This window comes from Diprion similis, chromosome 10, assembly GCF_021155765.1.
Source record: "Diprion similis isolate iyDipSimi1 chromosome 10, iyDipSimi1.1, whole genome shotgun sequence".
NCBI lineage: Eukaryota > Metazoa > Arthropoda > Insecta > Hymenoptera > Diprionidae > Diprion > Diprion similis.
Window position 1 is genome coordinate 11852053 of NC_060114.1, and position 19032 is coordinate 11871084.

Here is a 19032-nt window from a genome sequence, read left to right on the forward strand (position 1 = left end):
ATTCAGAGTGTCATCGAATCATTAATTGAAAATAAGCGTTTATTTTGTCTCAGATTATCACAAATACAGCAAATAACTATAGTTATTCGTAGAAGTATTGTAATCGATGATACAGGAACTGTAAAGTATTCCCTCTACGGAAAGCCAATACAGTATAAAGCCACACTTCCACCAAAATTCCCTCGCCAACTCCCCGCCCGACAAGTTTCCTGACTTGTATGGAAGATTGTATGTGCCTAGTAGGTAGGATCGTGGCTTCCACGAATCAACTAGTTAGTGTTGTGTTCGTCAGTTTCCAACTAGGGCCACCAGATATCACCAGTGAACAGACGACGTTAGTTTCGGCAATAACATGTCTGATGCAGGGTAATGCTACTTGTGTAGTCGCTCGTACTTTGTAACAAGGACTGAAAGAGCGTAGAATTTCCTTCCAAATGGTAGTACTGAAGTGATTGTCCCTCTGATTGAACGATTTACGAATACCAAAAAATGACGTAACATTTTAACAATTTCGTCGCTGTCAACAGCACGGAGTAAACCAACACTTGACAGACCTGTGCTTTGTGTGTACGTATGCTCGTTCTTTTTTCTTTTTGCTTCTTTTTTTGTCTTCATTGTTTCTTTTTTAATCGTTCATGCTAGTGAAATTTCAATTGTTGTATGCCCTATACAATTCTGAAACTTACATTGTATTAATTCTTTGTGAATTGTTGGGTGCTATGAGTCACTTTGTTTCATGTCTCTGCTCTTAGCAATCAGTAATATATTATCAATACATATGACAAGCAGCAGTCATAGACTGGGTGACGAATGTCATTACGTTATACCTGTTTGATGGTCCAGTTTACTGTTTGCTCTGGTTTTTGTTCTTGTTATCACTTTGCTACCGTTATCACTATAGTGACGTCATCGCGCTGCAGAGGCGGGGGAGGCTGCCAGAGATGCGATGTATCAAGTTTCTATCACTGGATATCGCTTAGTTGAAGTGTCGTACACTAAACCATACCACGTTTACACAATCGAGGTTTTACAACCAAATTCAAGTGTCAGGCACATCGTCGAGAAGAGGTACAGTGAGTTCAACAGTCTTCATCGTATGGTAAACAAAATCATTTAATTATACTGTATTACGGTATTAAGTTGAGAATAAGTACAACCATGAAGCTGAGATGTATTTACTAAAAGAAAAAACCACTCTTAGACGACTACTTAAATTGCTTGTAGTTTCATAATATGTCCATCACTTTTCAGCTGAAGAAAGATACAGAGACTGCTCCTTTTCCCCCAAAACGTGTCAGAAATTCTCAACTCAAAGTATTGGAACAAAGAAGATCGGCATTAGAATCGTACATGCAAAAGATGCTCAGCCTTTCCTCTACAAAACAGCAAGTTCTCAATTTTTTAGGGATTGAAAACCGTGCTCAAAACACAAGTGAAAGGTATGATTAATTTTATTTAGATATATCATGTATGTACAATAACGTTACATACGGTGTGTCTAGCGTAATGCAATTCCACATCGCAGACACCCTGATCTGAGGCAAATATTCAACTCAGTATGACATACGTCTATAGAAAGTAAATTCGGATGATATAAATTAAACTTGATTTTTTCTTAATTTGATAAAAAATATAACATTTTTTCAATAACTGTACACCAAACTAATTTTAAACAAAAATGACACAATATCTATCCAGTATAAAAAATGAGAGACCTAGATTTAAACCACAGTAGCTTTGTAAAAAATAACTTTTTACGGACTTTGTAGTCATACCATTTCTTTTTTTAATGCTCAAAATTCTTCCGTTCCAGAATGAATGGCCAAGTAGGTATCGGCGATACGAAACACGTCCGGTCTCCGACGTTGAGACATCATCCGGTATTGACTTTTCAATGCGACCCATATATTCGGCCAAATACTACGTCCAGTCTTCCAGATATTGTAACAAACGGAGTACTTGTCGGTGTGTATAAATCGTAGAATCTGAGAAAAATACTAAGCTATGTTCTTGCTAACACACCGTTTTTTTTTTTTTTTCTTTTTTATTTTCAATAGTATGATATGGCTTATGCTCACATTCGGTAAGGAACGATTTTCATCATTGTCAGTCTTTTTATGAGAATTAAGTTCAGTGAAGAAAGGAATTAACGTACGGTAACTAAGATCATGTCGTGCAAAGTGAAAAATTTGACATTTAGCAATAATAATAGGTAATAGTGAAATAATAACGTGTGATTTACTAACGTTAGTGATATAAATTTGAAACTAGCCACTTTACATTTGTATTTCCATACACATACATCCCATCGCGTATCACATAGATACGTGCAGATTTATATATATATATATATATATATATACACATATATATAAAGAGAGAGAGAGAGAGATATCGATATACATTAAAATATATATGCCAAATAATCTTTTACAGATAAATTTTTATTTTCGTTATCAACAATAAATAGATGCAGTTAGCTACATATAAATAAAATTCATTGTCATATGCAACTCTGAAGAGGCGCTTAAAATTGTAGATTAATATTTATCGCAAAATCAATCATATCTTTCGTTTTAATTGTTATTCATGTATTACTCATGTTAGCGTGGTGTAACGTTTTTTTAGAATAAATTATTTTCATTATTAGTTCATTGTTTATAGCCCATTGTATAAAAAAAAAATTGGATAAAAAATATCATGGCGTCGTTAAACGTTATACAAATCACAATTTTCATAGCAGTATTCACAGTCCATGCGAGTACCTGTCTTTTGAGGTATCCATTGGCGTTGCTTCGCAATAGCTTAGAAATAAACCTACTGATATCACCTGGTGATTACAACTTTTTAGAAAACTCTATGAAGGTCTCGATCGCGTTTACCCAAATATATCTTGCTCATTATGCAGACAGTCTTCTACCACGGAAGTTGATCGCAGTATGCCTGACAGTTTCAGGAGGAATAATGTTACTTTTTGGGCAAACAGACAATTACGATGTGATGGTCGTATTGCTAGTGGTCTCAGGATTGTTTCAAGGACTGATATGGCCATCTTTATGCAAAGTATTTTTTTTCTGGATCCAAGATTCGAGATTAAATACGTTTTTTGGACTTCTTTCGCTAGCCGAATATTCCGGTAGTTTGATGGCCAATTATCTGGCTATATTTTTATTGAAAAAATTTTCCTGGACTTTTGTCTACCCCCCCTTGAGTACTATCGTCATTATCGTTTCTCTTCTTGCTCTTTTGAGCCTGTACCTTCCTTGGGAACTTCATATTGATGTACCAGGTAGAAATACACAGAATAAGTTATCCCGCCGAACCTCGTGGATGGAAATATGGACACTGCCTGGGGTCTCGGATCTTTCGATTACAGTTTTTTCTCTTCGACTGGTCAGGAGCGCAATCGTATTCTGGGTTCCAAATTTCTTTGTACAAAAAGTTGGATATGACACTCACAAAGCCCAGGTAGCCTTGAGTATCTATAAAATCGGTCATTTGCTCGGCTGCATTGGGCTGGGGTTGACGGCGCGAAAGGAGACTGTTCTCATACAGAGTCTAATTTTACTTGGTATAGGGATCTCCGGATTTATTTTATTCTGGCTAACGATATCTTGGGGATACTTGTGGAGCATTAACTTGCTCGCCATGGTTGGTTTTGCAATCGGTGGACCGGCTGCAGCCCTCAGTGCCTCTTTTGCAGTTTCTTTAGGTGAATTGGATGGCTGGAAGTCAGGAGGAGCAGTCGTTGGAATGGTAAGCGGATTCGGTGGTCTTGGAGAAGTGTTTGAAAGAGCTGTCGTCACATTTGTTATCGAAACTTACGGGTGGAACTCAATGTTCGTACTGTTGATAAATTTGTTATGTTTTAGTGCCTTTTTAGTAAATAGAGCACATTTTGCGACCAGTAATAAGCTCATAAATGGCAGACAATACGTTATATAAATAATATTGTTATTTCGGCTGTAAGAAGGAAATTTTTAAACTTGTAAATTAAGTACCTAAATGTAAGTAAAAGTACCCCTAGTAAATACAATATGATGTATACAATTTCAACTATGTGACCGATTATTATTAATGTAGAAGTAATAATTAGAATAATACTTAGTTCCTTGAAAAATTTTGCAACAAGTCAAATAATTTAAGGCTTGATACTGATGTTATAAATATATTATAGATAACAATTAGTAGAAATTAATGAAAAATGTATTCCGCAGTGGTTACTATGAATAGCAACATAGTCTATTTGGAAAAGATGTAGACCAATGTAAAAGTGTTAAGTCATGTACATGTATAAACAATTTATTTCTGAATAAACATTATTAACTCTCTGAAATTTGATTGCTATTTTTTTTACGTCTTTCTCTTATTAAAAGTTTGTGTGAATTTTGCAATACTGATTGTCACTAGAACAAGCTTCTTAATCTGTGAATCAAAAAAAGACTTGACTAAACGACCAATTATTAATTTATCATACTTGATATAACGCCGAATCAATTGGTAATTATTGAATACAAACTAATTCAGATGTTAAGATTTAAAATGGAATTTCAAACAGACCTCACATAGTTGAGAGCAGCACTGTTACTGATTCTACATGGAGTTCTACATAGAGTTCCCATAAGGGACTGTAGTTCTACATAGGGACTCAGTTCTACAGAGGCGGAAAGATCTTATTCTTAAATTTACTTTTCATAATTAAATAACATTTAGTTTAATGAATTATTGATCAAATCACTAATTTCTCTTCGTAATAGACAATTTACGAATGGCTAAATTGGGGAAAACGTCAATATGTTTTTAATATTGCACAAATATTTCCTTACATACAATTCATGATTGATACCATACGTATAGCTGGCTAACAAATCCTTATTTTACTGCAACTTGTCGTATGCCTTGTTGCATCCAAGTGTCCAATAAATATTATCCGAAACATTTTATGAATTCATTTTTTGATTGACAAACTGTCCAACTGCTGTATTTACTGTCGCGAAAATCATGTTACATTTTTGGCACAAATTGATAATTTGATTTTACGCTCGCAAAAGGTTCTAGAACACTAGCGCCATCTACGCCGAATATGACGAGTACGGACTCGATTCGATATGAACCAGACTAACAGACCAGATTGGTTTTAAATGATTTTGGGGAATGAGGACTGACAATAAGTAAAAATTTCAATCTGATTGCTATGTTCAACTTTTCGAAAACTCACGGAGAACTACACGAGAGAAATCTTTCGTTACTGAAGTTGTTGCGGTTTTTTTCGCCGTCGGCGAAGGTGGGAGGTCTTCGCCTGCACCGGTACTGCCAAAACCATAGATTTTTTGGCAACCATATAGCCGTCGATTACCCGTTAAACATTTATTTCCCTGTAGTATTTCGTGGAAATACTGACCCATCACTTTGAATCGTCTTTTGCATCATCTTATTCTTCTTCCTCATAGCTATCTCTGTTCAGGAATGTTTTAGCAGAGATGAGTAATCTACGGACCATGGTCGCATATATATATTTCCAGTATTTTTCCCATGGTGTGCAGACTCCATGGTTTTTCCAGTGGTTTTTCCCTTAGGTTTTTCCTTACAGTTTTCCTCCCACTTTATGCTGCATGAAATGAGACGAGTTATAAAATGGTCGACTAGATATAATCGAATCGAATGGCTTCGGAAGAAATTTCGAGACGCATCAACCGTTGACTGAAGATTTGCAAGTAATAAATTTTATTCCGATTGTAAAGAAATTTCAGTTGAAACGATATTTCATAGCTATCACGAAGGCTGATAATTTTTCTATTCACGTTTCATCCCTAAATATTATTTTCACCAAACATTCTACGGCGTTGTTTGTTGGCAAAAATATACAGCATAAATACATTTTGCCGCGGTGTTTTGAATTTCGAGTTTGCAGTTGATAGGTGTGGTTCGAAAACAGCTGGGCGGTCACTTCACAGCCAACTTCACATAGCTTAGATAGGTTATTTGACATATGTCAAATTCTTGATTATCAAACCATTAAGAAGTGATTTAATTTTCTTAAGATCCATACTAAAACAATTATACGCTAACTCGTATCTGGTCAATTAATGAACAATTGAAAATGTTGCTTTAACGATGCGTTTGAAGGGGAAAAACAACAACAAGTCCTTCAACAGCGTCTACAAGGTGCTGTCGCGTATATGTCGTAAGTTTTAAATTAGTCTCTACCTACCCTAACATAGCTTGTCACCAATCTTTTTCATCCTGTGATTCTATTCACCTGATACTATATCTAACCCGATACTTGTTTGAAAGGGATCGCTATTATTTCTCGTATCCCATTGTTCACATAGTAACTCTTCGTTACTTACCAATTATTCAACTCAATTTGAACCGCTAATGCTAACACCCATACAAATCTTTCAATTAATAAGTGTGCCAGTATTTTGCTGATGGAAACATCGTAGTATATCAATTGGTTCCGCTGAATCATCAAAATGAAAAATGATCTCCGACTATTTAGTCATTTCGATTAAAACTCGGTACATTAGATGTGAAATAAATTGTTAAAACACGTACCTTGTCACACATTTTGGCAATAAAAAGTCAAAGAGATTCTAAAAAATTTTCAACAATTGTGTAAAACATGGCTTCTACATTTTACGGCACAATTCATTTGTACAGAGTATGACCTAAGTTTTTGCACAGATTCCGCAATTTATGACATGGTGACAATGTCTACCAAACAAACTCGCTAGTTATGGTTCTCCACTTGAATATGTTTCCAATCGTTCTAATTGTCACCGGATTCACAATATTTGGAAATCTTACATTTACATTTCCAAAAAGATGTTTCAACACCGTTCGATTCTTATAGGAGCTGTTGATAAAGGCCAACTCGATGGTTTCATGGCTGATGGTGCAGTGCCTCCACTAAAAAGTGGCCACAATTCTAAAACCATGGGATACGTGGCTCAACCAGTTAAACAAGCTGGAGTTCAGCCAGTTAAACAGGCGACGGATGTTTCCAGTACTGTATATGCGGTCGGACAGTACGCGCCGAAAGTATTGAAAAATTTGAATGCTCAAAGATTGAAGAATCAGTTTAGCGACGTTGGCTTAGTCGCCGGTGGAATTGTTATCAGAGCTCATAGATCGGTTCTGGCTGCTGGTAGTGCTTATTTCAATGCAATGTTCACTGGAGGTCTAGTTGAAGAACAACAAGAGTTAGTAGAGATACATTCGATCTCTGCTAAAATCCTATCGCTCCTCATAGATTTTATATATACTGGAAATGTAGAAATTACTCAGGACAATGTTCAAGAATTGTTTGCTGCTGCGGACATGCTAGAATTAGATGAGGTTGTTTCAGGCTGTATTACCTATCTACAGCAACAACTTCATTCAAGCAACGCACTCGGAATTTATAGGTAAAGTCTATAGGTTCACTTGACAATACCATCTACATTTTTAATCAAAAATGTCTCGTTGATGGAAGTAACAGACTTGAGCCAACGCATTTGTTATTACTTTTACCTGAAACCAAAGTTGATTTATAATAAGTGATTTTTTCCGTTGCATAGGTTTGCTGAAGCACACAATACGCCTAATCTGCTGATGACTGCCTTACGTTTTATTGAAATTAATTTTCCTCAAGTTTCCCAAGAAGAGGAATTCCTAGACCTGCCTAAGGAACAACTTGTGAAACTCATTTCTAGTGAATATATTCATGTTGATACTGAATTCCAGGTAATTATGTTGTCATTCTGATAATTAACCAAAGCCGATTTTTATTATTATTGTGAGTGGCTGCCATTGCAATTTATGTGGCTCAGCAACAAAACATAATAATCTTGATAATAATAACAATGAATAATTTTCTCACCACAAGATTTACATTCCCAGCTATCCTGGTTCATAAATACAACCTTACAATTAATTTTAATCATATTCATCTCATTTCATTTGTAATGCGTGAATTCAGACATAATTAGCTAATCATTACCAAAGAGGTTCGAAGAAAGTAGATAAAAATTTGACTTGATTCAATAGGTGTTTCAAGCGGCTCATAACTGGATTGTTCATGATATACCAGCGAGGCGTTGCTACGTATTTGAGGTGCTGCGTTATGTAAGACTACGTCTGTGTTCGATCGCACGTTTGGAAAGAGTTATCTTGGACAGTAAAGATGCGAGCCTGAGTGTAGCCTTACGATCGATTTTAAAAGACTTAATAACCAACAAAGGTTGCCTGGTGCCGCTTCATGAGCAACCTAGACTTTGCGCTAAGAAAAATATTTTAGTTATTGGTGGTTCCAAGCGAGAACCTTCTGCTGACAGTTGGGGAAGAGCTGCAGAAAGTACTTATGACACAATTGAAAAATACGACACATTTACTGGGTATGATATTACAAACTTCTTATGTGATAAGAGTAATAAGAATAATAATCATAAACTAGATTTCTTACCTTACCAGCCTTTAGTCACTCTGAATTACTTTTAAATCGTCTAAAAAGAAATTTGTCATCAGGATAAAGCTGACGACGATATACAATAACAAACATACTAAAATTATAGAGAATGGAGCAAAGTCGCGCCGATTGGTATCGGGAGAATATTACCTGGTGTAGCATTACTGGATGGGAAGGTGTACGTGGTCGGTGGTGAACTGGAATCACGTATAATTGGCGATGGAGAGTGTTACAATCCTCGGGATGACGTTTGGACCACCATTGCTTGCATGATAGAGCCACGCTGCGCGCTAGGTCTCTGTGCTATAGAAAACAGCTTGTACGCTTTTGGTGGCTGGGTGGGTGAAGATATTGGTGGTTCTATCGAGGTGTACGATCCAATTGCTGATTCGTGGAGTTTGGATGGAGAATTGCCTGAACCTCGGTTTAGCATGGGCGTTGTCGCATATGAAGGTAAGCACAATTTCACTTTATACCAAGTTGGGTGTCCAATTATTTTACCTTGTCATAGAAATTTTGAATGTCACTTGGTTTGTCATTAGTTTACCTCATTGTTCAATTTTATTACACTTAGGTTTGATATATATTGTTGGCGGATGTACCCACAATAGCAGACACCGTCAAGATGTTATGAGCTACAACCCAATCACCAGAGAGTGGAGTTATCTTGCTTCCATGTTGACTCCTCGGATGCAAATGGGCATAGCTATACTCGATGGTTACATTTACGTTGTCGGTGGCATAAACAAAAATCAGGAGGTCCTGACATCCGTTGAGAGATATTCATTTGATAAGGTGAGCGAACTGTACGCGTGAAACTATCTTGCTGATACTGATCATTGTCACTAGTGATTCTAAATTGAGTATACGATATGCATTTCAGAATAAGTGGAGTACGGTTGCTCCGATGAATGTGGGGCGGTCGTATCCTGCCGTAGCTGCAGCTGACGGTCGACTTTATGTGATAGGTGGTGATCAGTCACGGGAAATAAACTTTTATCGGACACAAATAACAATCTCAACAGTCGAATGCTACGATCCGCATTTGAACGCATGGCATGAATGTGCTTCTCTACCAACAAGCAGAGGCGAAGCTGCAGCAATTATTGCACCCTTCTGATTATAATTTAATACCAGTTAGATTTAGTTTTTCGATTGCAAACTCTCAGGACTTAATGCAAACTTATTGAATGGGTTTCTTTGGTTTATCTTTGGTTTCCTTAGCGGTATCAGAGTCTGTGTTTCATGGGTAAGATAAAATTTCCTGTTGTGTGCTGTACTAAAATAAGAAAGAGTGAGACAAACAATTTTTTTCTAAGTGGATATTGTGCGTAAATATTTCATTAGGCATAAGGTTAACGCTCTTCATTCACACGATTCTGTATTTCTGTATTACGCATTTTATCACGGTCACGTCAGTTTGTGATATATTTTTATTACATATAATCTCAATTCGAGCTCATGAACTTTGCAAACATCACTAAACACAAGCGTAACATTCTACAACAACGGTTTATGTTTCCTGGCTTCTAATGCAAATTTGTCCAAGTATTATCTCTTTGTCATCTTCGGTTTTTATCTCCTAAAACATCAACAAATTGGCTGTCACAAGCGCTATATACATTTTTTTTTCTTACTGATAATGAGATACACAGTCTTTTCATCGCGGCTAAATAAACATATATATTCTTCTTAGTCAACTTCAAGTTAAGCTTTAGTAGACATCCAAAATGATATTACGTGAATCGTGCGCTTGTTACTTATCGCTAATAGCCTGTAAGTGAGGCTTCACAATAAACATGAATAATTTGTAATCTGTTTCGTGTGCAAAAGGGAGAGAAAGTGTGTGTATATGAAAGAGAAAGAGAGACGGGGCGGGAGGGAGGGAGGGAGGGAGAGAAAAGAGCGGAATATTTTCAGTTATTCAATGCAGTCTGAAGAATGAAAAGTTAATGAGAAGATGTCAACTTATATGAAATACATACTAGCCAAACAGCAAAAAAGTAAAAATACTAAAACTTGCATAGTTTTAATTTGATCAGAAAAATAAAAGAAACTAATAATGAGAGAGATTGAGAATGTAACTGCTTCGTTATACACATGTACGTATAATCTGTAAAAAAAATTATAAATAAGATTTACATTAAGGGTGCACTTAATAGTGTACAGAATACTAGACAATAGAATATTCTTGCAGAAAAATAATTTTTTTCTCTTGAAATGAGATATTCATAAAAATTTTCATACACGAATTATATAGTATTTAAAACAGGTTTTAGCTACTTACGTTCACACAGCATGTATACTTATGTTCTGCAATAATCTCAGTAACGGAATATTGCCATCTCAATATTATGTGCAATTTTATAATAACTTTTTTTTCATTACCCGTTAATTCGCGCTGAATACCCGATATTATTTTACCATATCTACTGCAATAATCAGCTGTATAATTGGCTGTTGCTTGACTCAAACTCACTTCTTAGCAATACATTATCGTCTGAAATGCAAAAACTACAAACTCATCAAGCCACATTACTACTGATTTTTGATTTCTCATTCACCGTCTCGTGTAGCGAGAAACGAAAGTGTCCTCGATAAGTTTCATTCATGAATTACCGTGACTTCGAAAAGTGCATGTTAAGTGAATCCCGGGAACACCATCTTTTACACAATCGCAAACTCTTTCCTTGAGCAGTCTGTCTGTTAAATATTCAATATAATTATTAATCATCATGTTCATAAAATAAAATTCATCATCAAATTGCCAACAATCTGTGATAGTAAAGTATTATCAAATAACGTTATTTTTTAATAATTTTCGTTCAATTTTTTTAAGTAAAATATATACAGTTATCTATATTCTGAGGTATTTTTGTCTGAAAATTGAATTGAAATGCTTTTGCCAAGTGTACAGTAATGTCAACTATGATTGTTTGCATTATTGCAGTAGAATAAAATTCGACACTTTAGAGACCTGATCGAGTTTTAACACAACAATTTTTAATCAACTATCTTTAGATTCACTGCAATTCTTGATCCACTATAACGGCCTTCATACATAAATGTCGATCAATTATGTTTAATTCCTAAGTAATTATGTCCCAAATGAGAGCTTAAATTGCCGGCTTTGAAAGATACGATAGGAAATAGATAATAATTTGGTATTGATATATTACTATTAATATATTTTAAATTGATCACTGCAACCAAAGGAATTGCGTGACTAGAATATATACGTGTATACGCAAGGAACGTGTACACTAAAGCACCAAAGAAGTAGGTGTAATCACCACCTGGCGCACTGACTGCATTCATGTCGTGGAGGCCCTAAAACCTTGTTTTTAAACAAGGTAATATTCAATTCGAGAAAGAAAAAATATATATATTGTGACATGAGTTACCCCACACCGTCTTGCAAGTATATTATATGTCATGTTTTGAATCATTTTTATACAAAATATTTAGCTCCGAGAGAACTACTTCTCAAAATTATGCATTATGCTTTATAAAAGGATTAAACTAATATGCGATCAAGAATGCGAGTTGAGAAATAATAATCGAATACTCGTACGTAATATAACAATACTTGCATATTGTAACATATATATATATATATATATATATATATATATATATATATATATATATATACTATATGTTATATATATAACATGTAGTATATATACATATATATTGTAAGTTATAAAACATGGACGTTTTACACAGTATACACTATTGAACACTGTCTTAAGAATGTAAAATAAATTTTTCTGAAAATATATATAAAATATGCATTACTTTGACTTATGCCTGATGATAGATGAAGAAAAATTTTATATAAGTAGAGTTATTTTACAATTCGGAATCAACCGACATCAAACTCAATTCACTCTTACATATGACGAAAACACAGGATGAGAGTGCCAACGTGTTGCTTCCAGAAGGCGATAGAGCGACAGAGTTAGCGTGGGGAATGCGCTAAGGATAAATTGCGGCACAGCAGACTGACAAGCAACTGGTTCCGATTCCAATAATCGTCGCACGAATACCAAAAGTCCAGTTGGCGAATTCGAGTACTGGCCTTCATTCAATACCAAAGCAGGAAATTGTGTCCGAACTATTGACAACTGCATAGGAAGTATAGAATTACCCCTTGGACGGAATGATGTGAACGTTTTGTCGGAACTGATTTGAAAAAACTTGACCAGGTTTCGCGAAAAGACAGTGTAAGAATATTGCTTACCCAATCACCTTTAACTTGATCGGATATTGCCTTCGCTTCTAAGTCTCTGTGGAATGATTCTAACGGCAATGGAAGAACTTCCCCGTTTGCATTTATTCCGGCGCAAGCCAGTAGGAAGGACCATTTCTTGTTTGAATCCCAGAAAAATACATGCCTAATTTACAAATCATATTGTATTTTAAACAAGCGTGCATTGGGACTTTGAATAATAATTCAGAAGAACGTGGATCGCAGACAAGTTAACGGACAAATAATAAAATCATCTTACGTGAGGACTTGATTTATGGACGGGCGATCGAGTGGGTCAATTACCAACATCCATGATATCAGATCAACGATTTCACAGCCTTGACATTGAATTGTCGGATAACCCCGTCGAATGTTATCGAGGATATCGCTGGTCTGAGTCCCATAGGGGTGAAGGCCTCCGGTTAATATGAAGTGCACGACCATCCCGGCGATCTGTATGTCGGAGGCGCAAGTGCAGTCGAGTACTTCATTCTCTTCGTAATTTTCGTAACTTTCGCGTGAAAACCAAATCATCGATGAGCTTGGCGGACGGCTGGAACGGTACAGTGATTTCCACAAGCCAAATTCAGCCAGTCTCAGAACGCCAGCTCGATCAATCATCAAGTTTGATGGCTTGATGTTTCCGTGAACAACGGGCACATCATTGTTGTGCAAGAAGTACAATCCTACCAAAAATTGTTTAACGAGCACAAGCGATCGCTCCTCCAGTCCTTTGCCGATTTTCAAATACATCAGGTACTCCCCAAGGTTGTATTCGCATAGCGGTGTGCCGATGATCACATCCGCACCATCGTCGGCAGAAATAAAGAACGGCAAAATATTACCATGTCTAATGGCAAGCAGAGGAGTCAGCGCAGACAGAATAAGCGCACTGTCTTCTCTGCGCAATCTTCTTACAGCAAGAGGTCTGCCGTCCGTGTCAAGGCCCAATTCGATCGGTCCGAAGTTGCCGCCTAATGATATGGTGAAGTGTTTTCGCTGTTCTGACGCGCTGATAAGCACGGCTTCTCCTGGTCCGTGTGTTTTGTGGTTCAAATGCGCTCTGAATCCTTTTAGCAAGACGTCCCATCGGCTGACGTACGCTTGTGCTGCTGGAGCACCCTTTCGAGCATTGAGTGTCCGGCGATTTTTCAACTGCATCCATGGATTTTCGGCGAATGTCAAACCCGTCGCCCTGGTTGTTCGCAAATGAATTAGCGGCGGTGGTACCGGGACGGCAGAAAACACGTCGGCGCTACGTGTTCGCAATAATTCTGCAAATGTATGCGTCGTGGAGTTGACGTTGACTTGAGTACGACGAGCCTCTATTATTTGTGCAGTGTACACAACAGTTGTTGTATTACCAGGGGTCACTGGATTCGTGCTCTGCTCCAGCATGCCTTGTTCACAGCATTGGTACGTGGTAGTTTGCAACTCGTCTTGTTTATCAAGAACCCGAGCCGGCGCGTCACCGTCGCTATCAGTAGACTCAGCCTCGTCGAGGAATGCGTTCTCCACCCGCTGAGGAATCATACGGTATTGCGTTTCCTCGGTTTCATAAGATCCCCCGTAATGCATCTTCGTTGCCGATTCACTAAGGAAGTCGGATTGTCTCTCATTCTCCTTTTTCATTCCTCCGTCACCTATAGTTCCCAATTTTTTGTTAAGTTGATCGTTCTCCAAAGGTTTACTAATCCCAGACTTCTCGGTGCTTTTATCGAAATCATTCGTTGGAGACACTTTATACATCAGCAGGTGCAACTGGAGCAGAGTGACGACGCTCTTGTATTTTTTGAAATCACGATTTGCAGTTTCCCGCACCTTCGAGATCAAGGACAACCAACTTTCCGTTAACTTGTTTATACAAGAATCTTCCAGCTTTGGTAGTATGGTATTAAGCCTGGCTATTTCTTCGATTCTTATTTCAATTTGTTCCTCTGTAGCAGCCACAAGATCACCTTGGCCTCCTTTGTAGCCCGGGTAACCTGATTCTCGATCGTGTTTCCAATTTCTTCGGTAACACGATATAATTTCTTCAAACAAATTTGAAAGGTAGGAAATTGTGGCCTCCACGTTGTCGGGCACATATTCCTGTATTGCACACACAACAAGGGTGCGAATTAGTAACGATTAGATACATATAGACGACAATTAGAGACATATTTCTCAAAATTACGGACACTTGAATTATTACTTTCGTCCACTTGACTGGTATAAGGTTGGTATGGTGTATCATTATTACAGGAATTGTTATTGTCTTCCAATGCACGCCTCGTCTGAGAGAGGGCAGCATCATCTAAGAAATCACCCGGATTTGAGACTTTCGAAATACACTCCAATGTCTCCTCCGTAGTACGTGGGGTTTTAAGCCCTGCAACGTCTCCAGCTACCGATAGTTCCTTTCCATTTGCTGCCGAATTTTCTTCACCAATTTTCGGTTTAAGTTCGACGTTGCTAGTTGAGAAATTGCAATCGAAAACCTCCATCGAATCCTCAATCTCGATTCTTTCCGCTGGCTTCCAAGAAGCGCAATCTTTTCTCCTGTACAAGGATTGATTCTGTCGCCGAAACATCGGCCGAGGACTTTGATGTTCAATCTGAATTGCGGGGTTCCCGTGATGTGACATTGGTGGTCGCGTACTTTTTGAAAAGTATTTAACACCAGCCTCGCTCTGAACACACGATGAACCATTATGCTCGACCAATCTCAGCCCTCTCATCTTGGCCAGCTTCATTCGTAGGGTTTTAATTTTACGACGTTGTTTTTTCGAGGAACCAACACTCTGAGCGGGAGAATGTTCGGGACTTGTTGACGACTGATTGATTTTAAGTGGCCGATCGCTTTTGCTGAAGCTAGAATCCGGTAGTGATTCCAGAGCTGTGTCACTACGCTGTTTAAAGTTTCTCATCAGATAACGAAACTGCATAATCGTACTAAATAGACGATGTTTCTGGTCTTCGGTCGGTGTTTGTAACTGCATCTTATGGTTCTCCTGCAGCAAATTTGAATAGTACGGTTCTATGTGATCGCGATTTTCTTCCAACCACTCGCGAGTCTTTCCATGAGTTGTACATTTAGCAAAAATTGGTTCTAATCCCGAAGATACCACGCAATTCGTCGCCCGATCTGCTGCATACCTGTTACGTTACACACACGTTTAGTGAAAAATCAAATTTGTGTACACCTATGACCAGAAATTAGCTGACTAAAGGTCATGAGATATTACCGTCTTAATACGCGGAGACAGGCATTTGGCAGATCAGCGGTTGCAAATGAATCCATCAAATCAGACTCTGGTATTTTTGCGGTATCACCATTGGTGCAGCAGTCCCAGTGACAAAGTAAATCAATCAGAATTCCCAGTATGGCTTGAAGGTAGTTCCAATTTTCCATGTGTTCCTCTACTGCCTGTGTTACAATGTGACAGAATTTATCAGTGCCTATATTTCGCTCGGAAAAGTAGTAAACCATGTTTATCACCAATATTGTGAGTCACCAATACAACTCATTCAGTTACCTTTCGAATCTTTTCGAAGACATCGAGATGCAGGAATATCTTGAGACCAGACTGCGTGTACTGAGCGAAGAATCCGAATACGGATCTGATGATGGAGTTTATTGTCGACGTAAAATTTTCCGCTTGTTCAGGTGGACAGATCAAAAGTTCCAAGCGTCTCTGAAAAACGAAATAAAGTAATTGCAAGTGATTCAATCGGTTAATCATTATACCTAGCACACGAGTCAATATTATATGAACTCACCTTCAAGTAGCTTTCAATTGTCAAATTTGATTCTTCTGCGTTAACTGCGCAGACAAGTTTCTGCAGCGACGGGTGAGGTATGTCAAGTTTTTTTTGCATACTACAAGCAATCGAGTAACACAGAGCAGTGCACCCTCGGGAATCCTCTCGAGAAACATCGGCGTGATTTCGAAGAAGAGCGCTCACCATGGAGGGGTTCACCCTGATTCCCGCCATCATTAGCGGAGTGACCCCTTTGACGTTTGCGCAGTTAACGTTAGCCTCAGTTTTCAATATCTGTTCAACCAGAACACTCCACTGTCGCTTAATCGCATAGTGAAGTATGGTGTTCCCGGTGACATTCGCATGGTCAAGATCCATTCTATAGTTAATGGTCTTCCAGAAGTCTAGGAAGTCATTTTCATCCCAGGTCGTTGACTGGATAGCGATCAAGGCTACGTTGTCCGTATTATTGTCGAGTAGAGTTGGATCAGCGTCGTGCTGCATCAACACGTTGATCATCTCCAGGTTCTTTTTCCGAACCGCCCACATCAGCGGGGTCGACTTGTCTTTCGCACAAGAATCAACCCGGTGTCCATCTCGCAGCAGACTTTTTACGGTATCCCTTTTTTCCAGAACAACCGCGCCAAGGAGTAACGGCATGTAAGACTGTAACACGAAAGAAACACATTCACATATAATTCATATATAGTTAAACACTTTCAACGTACAATCCTCGCTACTTTTCATTATAACCAACCAAGTCTGACACGTGCAGCGTTTCTTTCAGTTTTTCAAGTTCCGCTGCGTTGAACACGGTGCTCAGGCTCTTCGGTGATCGCCGATTTGGGGTCGGGGAGCTCGATTCCACGTGTACTTGCCCATTGTCAAAATTAAAGGGACTTCGAGGGTGAGCTTGGAGTTTTTCGCCTTTGAGTGGAAATCTTAAAAACGAATCAGCCTTGCTGGTACCTGGAGGAAAATTCGGCACGTTAACGATCAGAATTCGCCCGAATCGGATAATAACCGTGAAGAGAGCTGCTTTTTCATGGAAACTACGATAATGATGATAATTTATTTATTCAATGTGGCAAGTCGAGCGGTCTTTCGTACGGAATATATTGCATATTTAGAATTGTTACGCAATCTGTGATAAGACACGTATATACGTATCGTTTAGTTTCGTCGCTAGACTATGAATTGCGAAAAGCTCTGCATATGTAACACATACAAATGACGGGATATTGCAATAGGCTAGACTAATACTGTTCTGTTATTTCGCCCAATTCTCATTCAACTCGTTTGTCTTTACCTATGGCTGCTTCGAATCGGACTAACTTGTAACCCGATTGCTCCACGCATAAGTAACTCTCCAAAAAAAAACGTGTTCGGAATGCCTGATTACTGCAATAAAAGATAAAGCGAAATAAGAAATAATCGCAAGAACGACATCCGACTGGTTTCTAAGAATTCACTGCCGATTACCGAGTACTTAATTCTGACCTTCGATTGCAGTCACGAGTGATTAATCGTAAATCAGGTATAATTTGAATGTTATTAGTTTCTATAAATTTCAGGAAAGAAATTCATCCTCCACTCAAGTGTTGACAAGCTTATCAACAGTTTATTTTTGACTTGAAAATTTTTAAATTCAAACGTTTATTTGAAAATAGATTCTACAACAATTTTAATCCAAATTGATATTTTTCTAAGAAGTTAGATGAAACTCTATCCACGAATATTCGTTCAACATATTCCTCTGAACAATATTGTTCACTACATAATTTTTCCAATAAATGTGGTTCTCTCATCGTTAGATAAAAAATAACAAGGTATAAGTTAAACGAGGCATTACGTCTATCGTACCTACCTGCAACTCCTCCGCGAAAAGTGGCCGCATGCATTTCGGTATGATGGTTCGCAGTAAGCAGGGAGGACGTTTCCTGTCTCCGCCGAGGTACCTTTTTCTTCGTTTTCTTACCCCGCGACATTCCTCAGCTTGACTGACAGACAAGGTCTGCGATGAAAATCGGTACCGATTCGAGGAACTGGGGTGGAAAATTCTTTCTGATCGTACAGTCTTGCAATGTCCGTTTATTTTTCGCAATGCAATTGCCAAGGCTTCCTTCTACAACTTGTCCTGCAATCTGTTTACTCCTGGCATGCCGTGCAAAATATTAGCAATCGATCATCTGGGAGTACAGCTGAGATTTTGACAGTTGAGCATTGAATACTAGTTTTTCTGATATTTCAACATCGACGATCTTGTCTATACGGTTTCTTTGCGATGTATTTTTTCTCGCTGCACATGACGGCTGCGAATGCAAAATACTAAAATCTGCACAGCATTCTCGTGATGAAGAGCAGATTGGAATGCTGATGAGTGAAAAACTGCTACGCAAAAAGCGCAGTTGGTTTTCTGTGTCTTCAAATTCACGGCCTGGGTAAAAGCACACATAGAATGACTTGGCGTGTTTTCGAGAATATAGTTAGTTATTATTACTATACCTGCAAGAATAACTGATATAATCGTTTGAGAACGCGTGCACACCGCTAAGTCACGTGGTATACTTGTTTTGAGATCTGA

At 38.0% G+C, this 19032-nt stretch overlaps 3 protein-coding genes across 8 annotated transcripts; 2 read left to right on the forward strand and 1 right to left on the reverse strand.

Moving 5' to 3' along the window:
• The first annotated feature begins 305 nt into the window (after nucleotides 1-305).
• Nucleotides 306-4224, forward strand: LOC124411720 (sorting nexin-24-like). Of its 6 annotated transcripts, XM_046891035.1 has the most exons (7): nucleotides 319-567; nucleotides 900-1099; nucleotides 1252-1439; nucleotides 1814-1965; nucleotides 2852-3063; nucleotides 3290-3441; nucleotides 3578-3779. In XM_046891035.1, the coding sequence occupies exons 2-7, from the start codon at nucleotides 947-949 to the stop codon at nucleotides 3636-3638; spliced, it is 918 nt and encodes a 305-aa protein (XP_046746991.1). In that variant the 5' UTR covers nucleotides 319-567; nucleotides 900-946; the 3' UTR covers nucleotides 3639-3779. The 6 variants fall into 6 exon arrangements, with proteins under 6 accessions (XP_046746987.1, XP_046746986.1, XP_046746988.1 ...); XM_046891036.1 differs by lacking the exon at nucleotides 3290-3441 and having other exon boundaries at nucleotides 324-567; nucleotides 3578-3753; XM_046891031.1 differs by having other exon boundaries at nucleotides 306-567; nucleotides 921-1099; nucleotides 2852-4221.
• Nucleotides 4225-5939: 1715 nt separating this feature from the next.
• Nucleotides 5940-11817, forward strand: LOC124411719 (actin-binding protein IPP). The gene is made up of 7 exons (XM_046891029.1): nucleotides 5940-6184; nucleotides 6857-7409; nucleotides 7563-7728; nucleotides 8032-8378; nucleotides 8556-8902; nucleotides 9024-9244; nucleotides 9333-11817. Exons 1-7 carry the CDS (start codon nucleotides 6115-6117, stop codon nucleotides 9567-9569), a joined length of 1941 nt encoding a protein of 646 aa, XP_046746985.1. The 5' UTR covers nucleotides 5940-6114; the 3' UTR covers nucleotides 9570-11817.
• Nucleotides 11818-12324: 507 nt separating this feature from the next.
• Nucleotides 12325-18794, reverse strand: LOC124411423. The gene is made up of 9 exons (XM_046890517.1): nucleotides 18316-18794; nucleotides 17206-17417; nucleotides 16467-17114; nucleotides 16223-16381; nucleotides 15930-16113; nucleotides 14885-15831; nucleotides 12964-14795; nucleotides 12696-12849; nucleotides 12325-12579 (listed from the first exon to the last, which is right to left on the reverse strand). The coding sequence occupies exons 1-9, from the start codon at nucleotides 18434-18436 to the stop codon at nucleotides 12334-12336; spliced, it is 4503 nt and encodes a 1500-aa protein (XP_046746473.1). The 5' UTR covers nucleotides 18437-18794; the 3' UTR covers nucleotides 12325-12333.
• Between the last annotated feature and the right edge of the window lie 238 nt (nucleotides 18795-19032).

What these genes read in the sequence shown, in the direction of transcription:
- LOC124411423 (XM_046890517.1), bottom strand. Translation starts at nt 18,436, where the DNA reads ATGTCGCGGGGTAAGAAAACGAAGAAAAAGGTACCTCGGCGGAGACAG. An exon ending in TCCATAAATCAAGTCCTCAC is followed by an intron (nt 12,850 to 12,963) that starts GTAAGATGATTT and finishes TTTGTAAATTAG; the next exon opens with GCATGTATTTTTCTGGGATT. An exon ending in ATCAAGTTAAAGGTGATTGG is followed by an intron (nt 12,580 to 12,695) that starts GTAAGCAATATT and finishes CTTCCTATGCAG; the next exon opens with TTGTCAATAGTTCGGACACA.
- LOC124411719 (XM_046891029.1), top strand. Translation starts at nt 6,115, where the DNA reads ATGCGTTTGAAGGGGAAAAACAACAACAAGTCCTTCAACAGCGTCTAC. An exon ending in AACGCACTCGGAATTTATAG is followed by an intron (nt 7,410 to 7,562) that starts GTAAAGTCTATA and finishes TCCGTTGCATAG; the next exon opens with GTTTGCTGAAGCACACAATA. An exon ending in ATGTTGATACTGAATTCCAG is followed by an intron (nt 7,729 to 8,031) that starts GTAATTATGTTG and finishes TTGATTCAATAG; the next exon opens with GTGTTTCAAGCGGCTCATAA.
- LOC124411720 (XM_046891031.1), top strand. Translation starts at nt 947, where the DNA reads ATGTATCAAGTTTCTATCACTGGATATCGCTTAGTTGAAGTGTCGTAC. An exon ending in TCAACAGTCTTCATCGTATG is followed by an intron (nt 1,100 to 1,251) that starts GTAAACAAAATC and finishes ATCACTTTTCAG; the next exon opens with CTGAAGAAAGATACAGAGAC. An exon ending in GCTCAAAACACAAGTGAAAG is followed by an intron (nt 1,440 to 1,813) that starts GTATGATTAATT and finishes CTTCCGTTCCAG; the next exon opens with AATGAATGGCCAAGTAGGTA.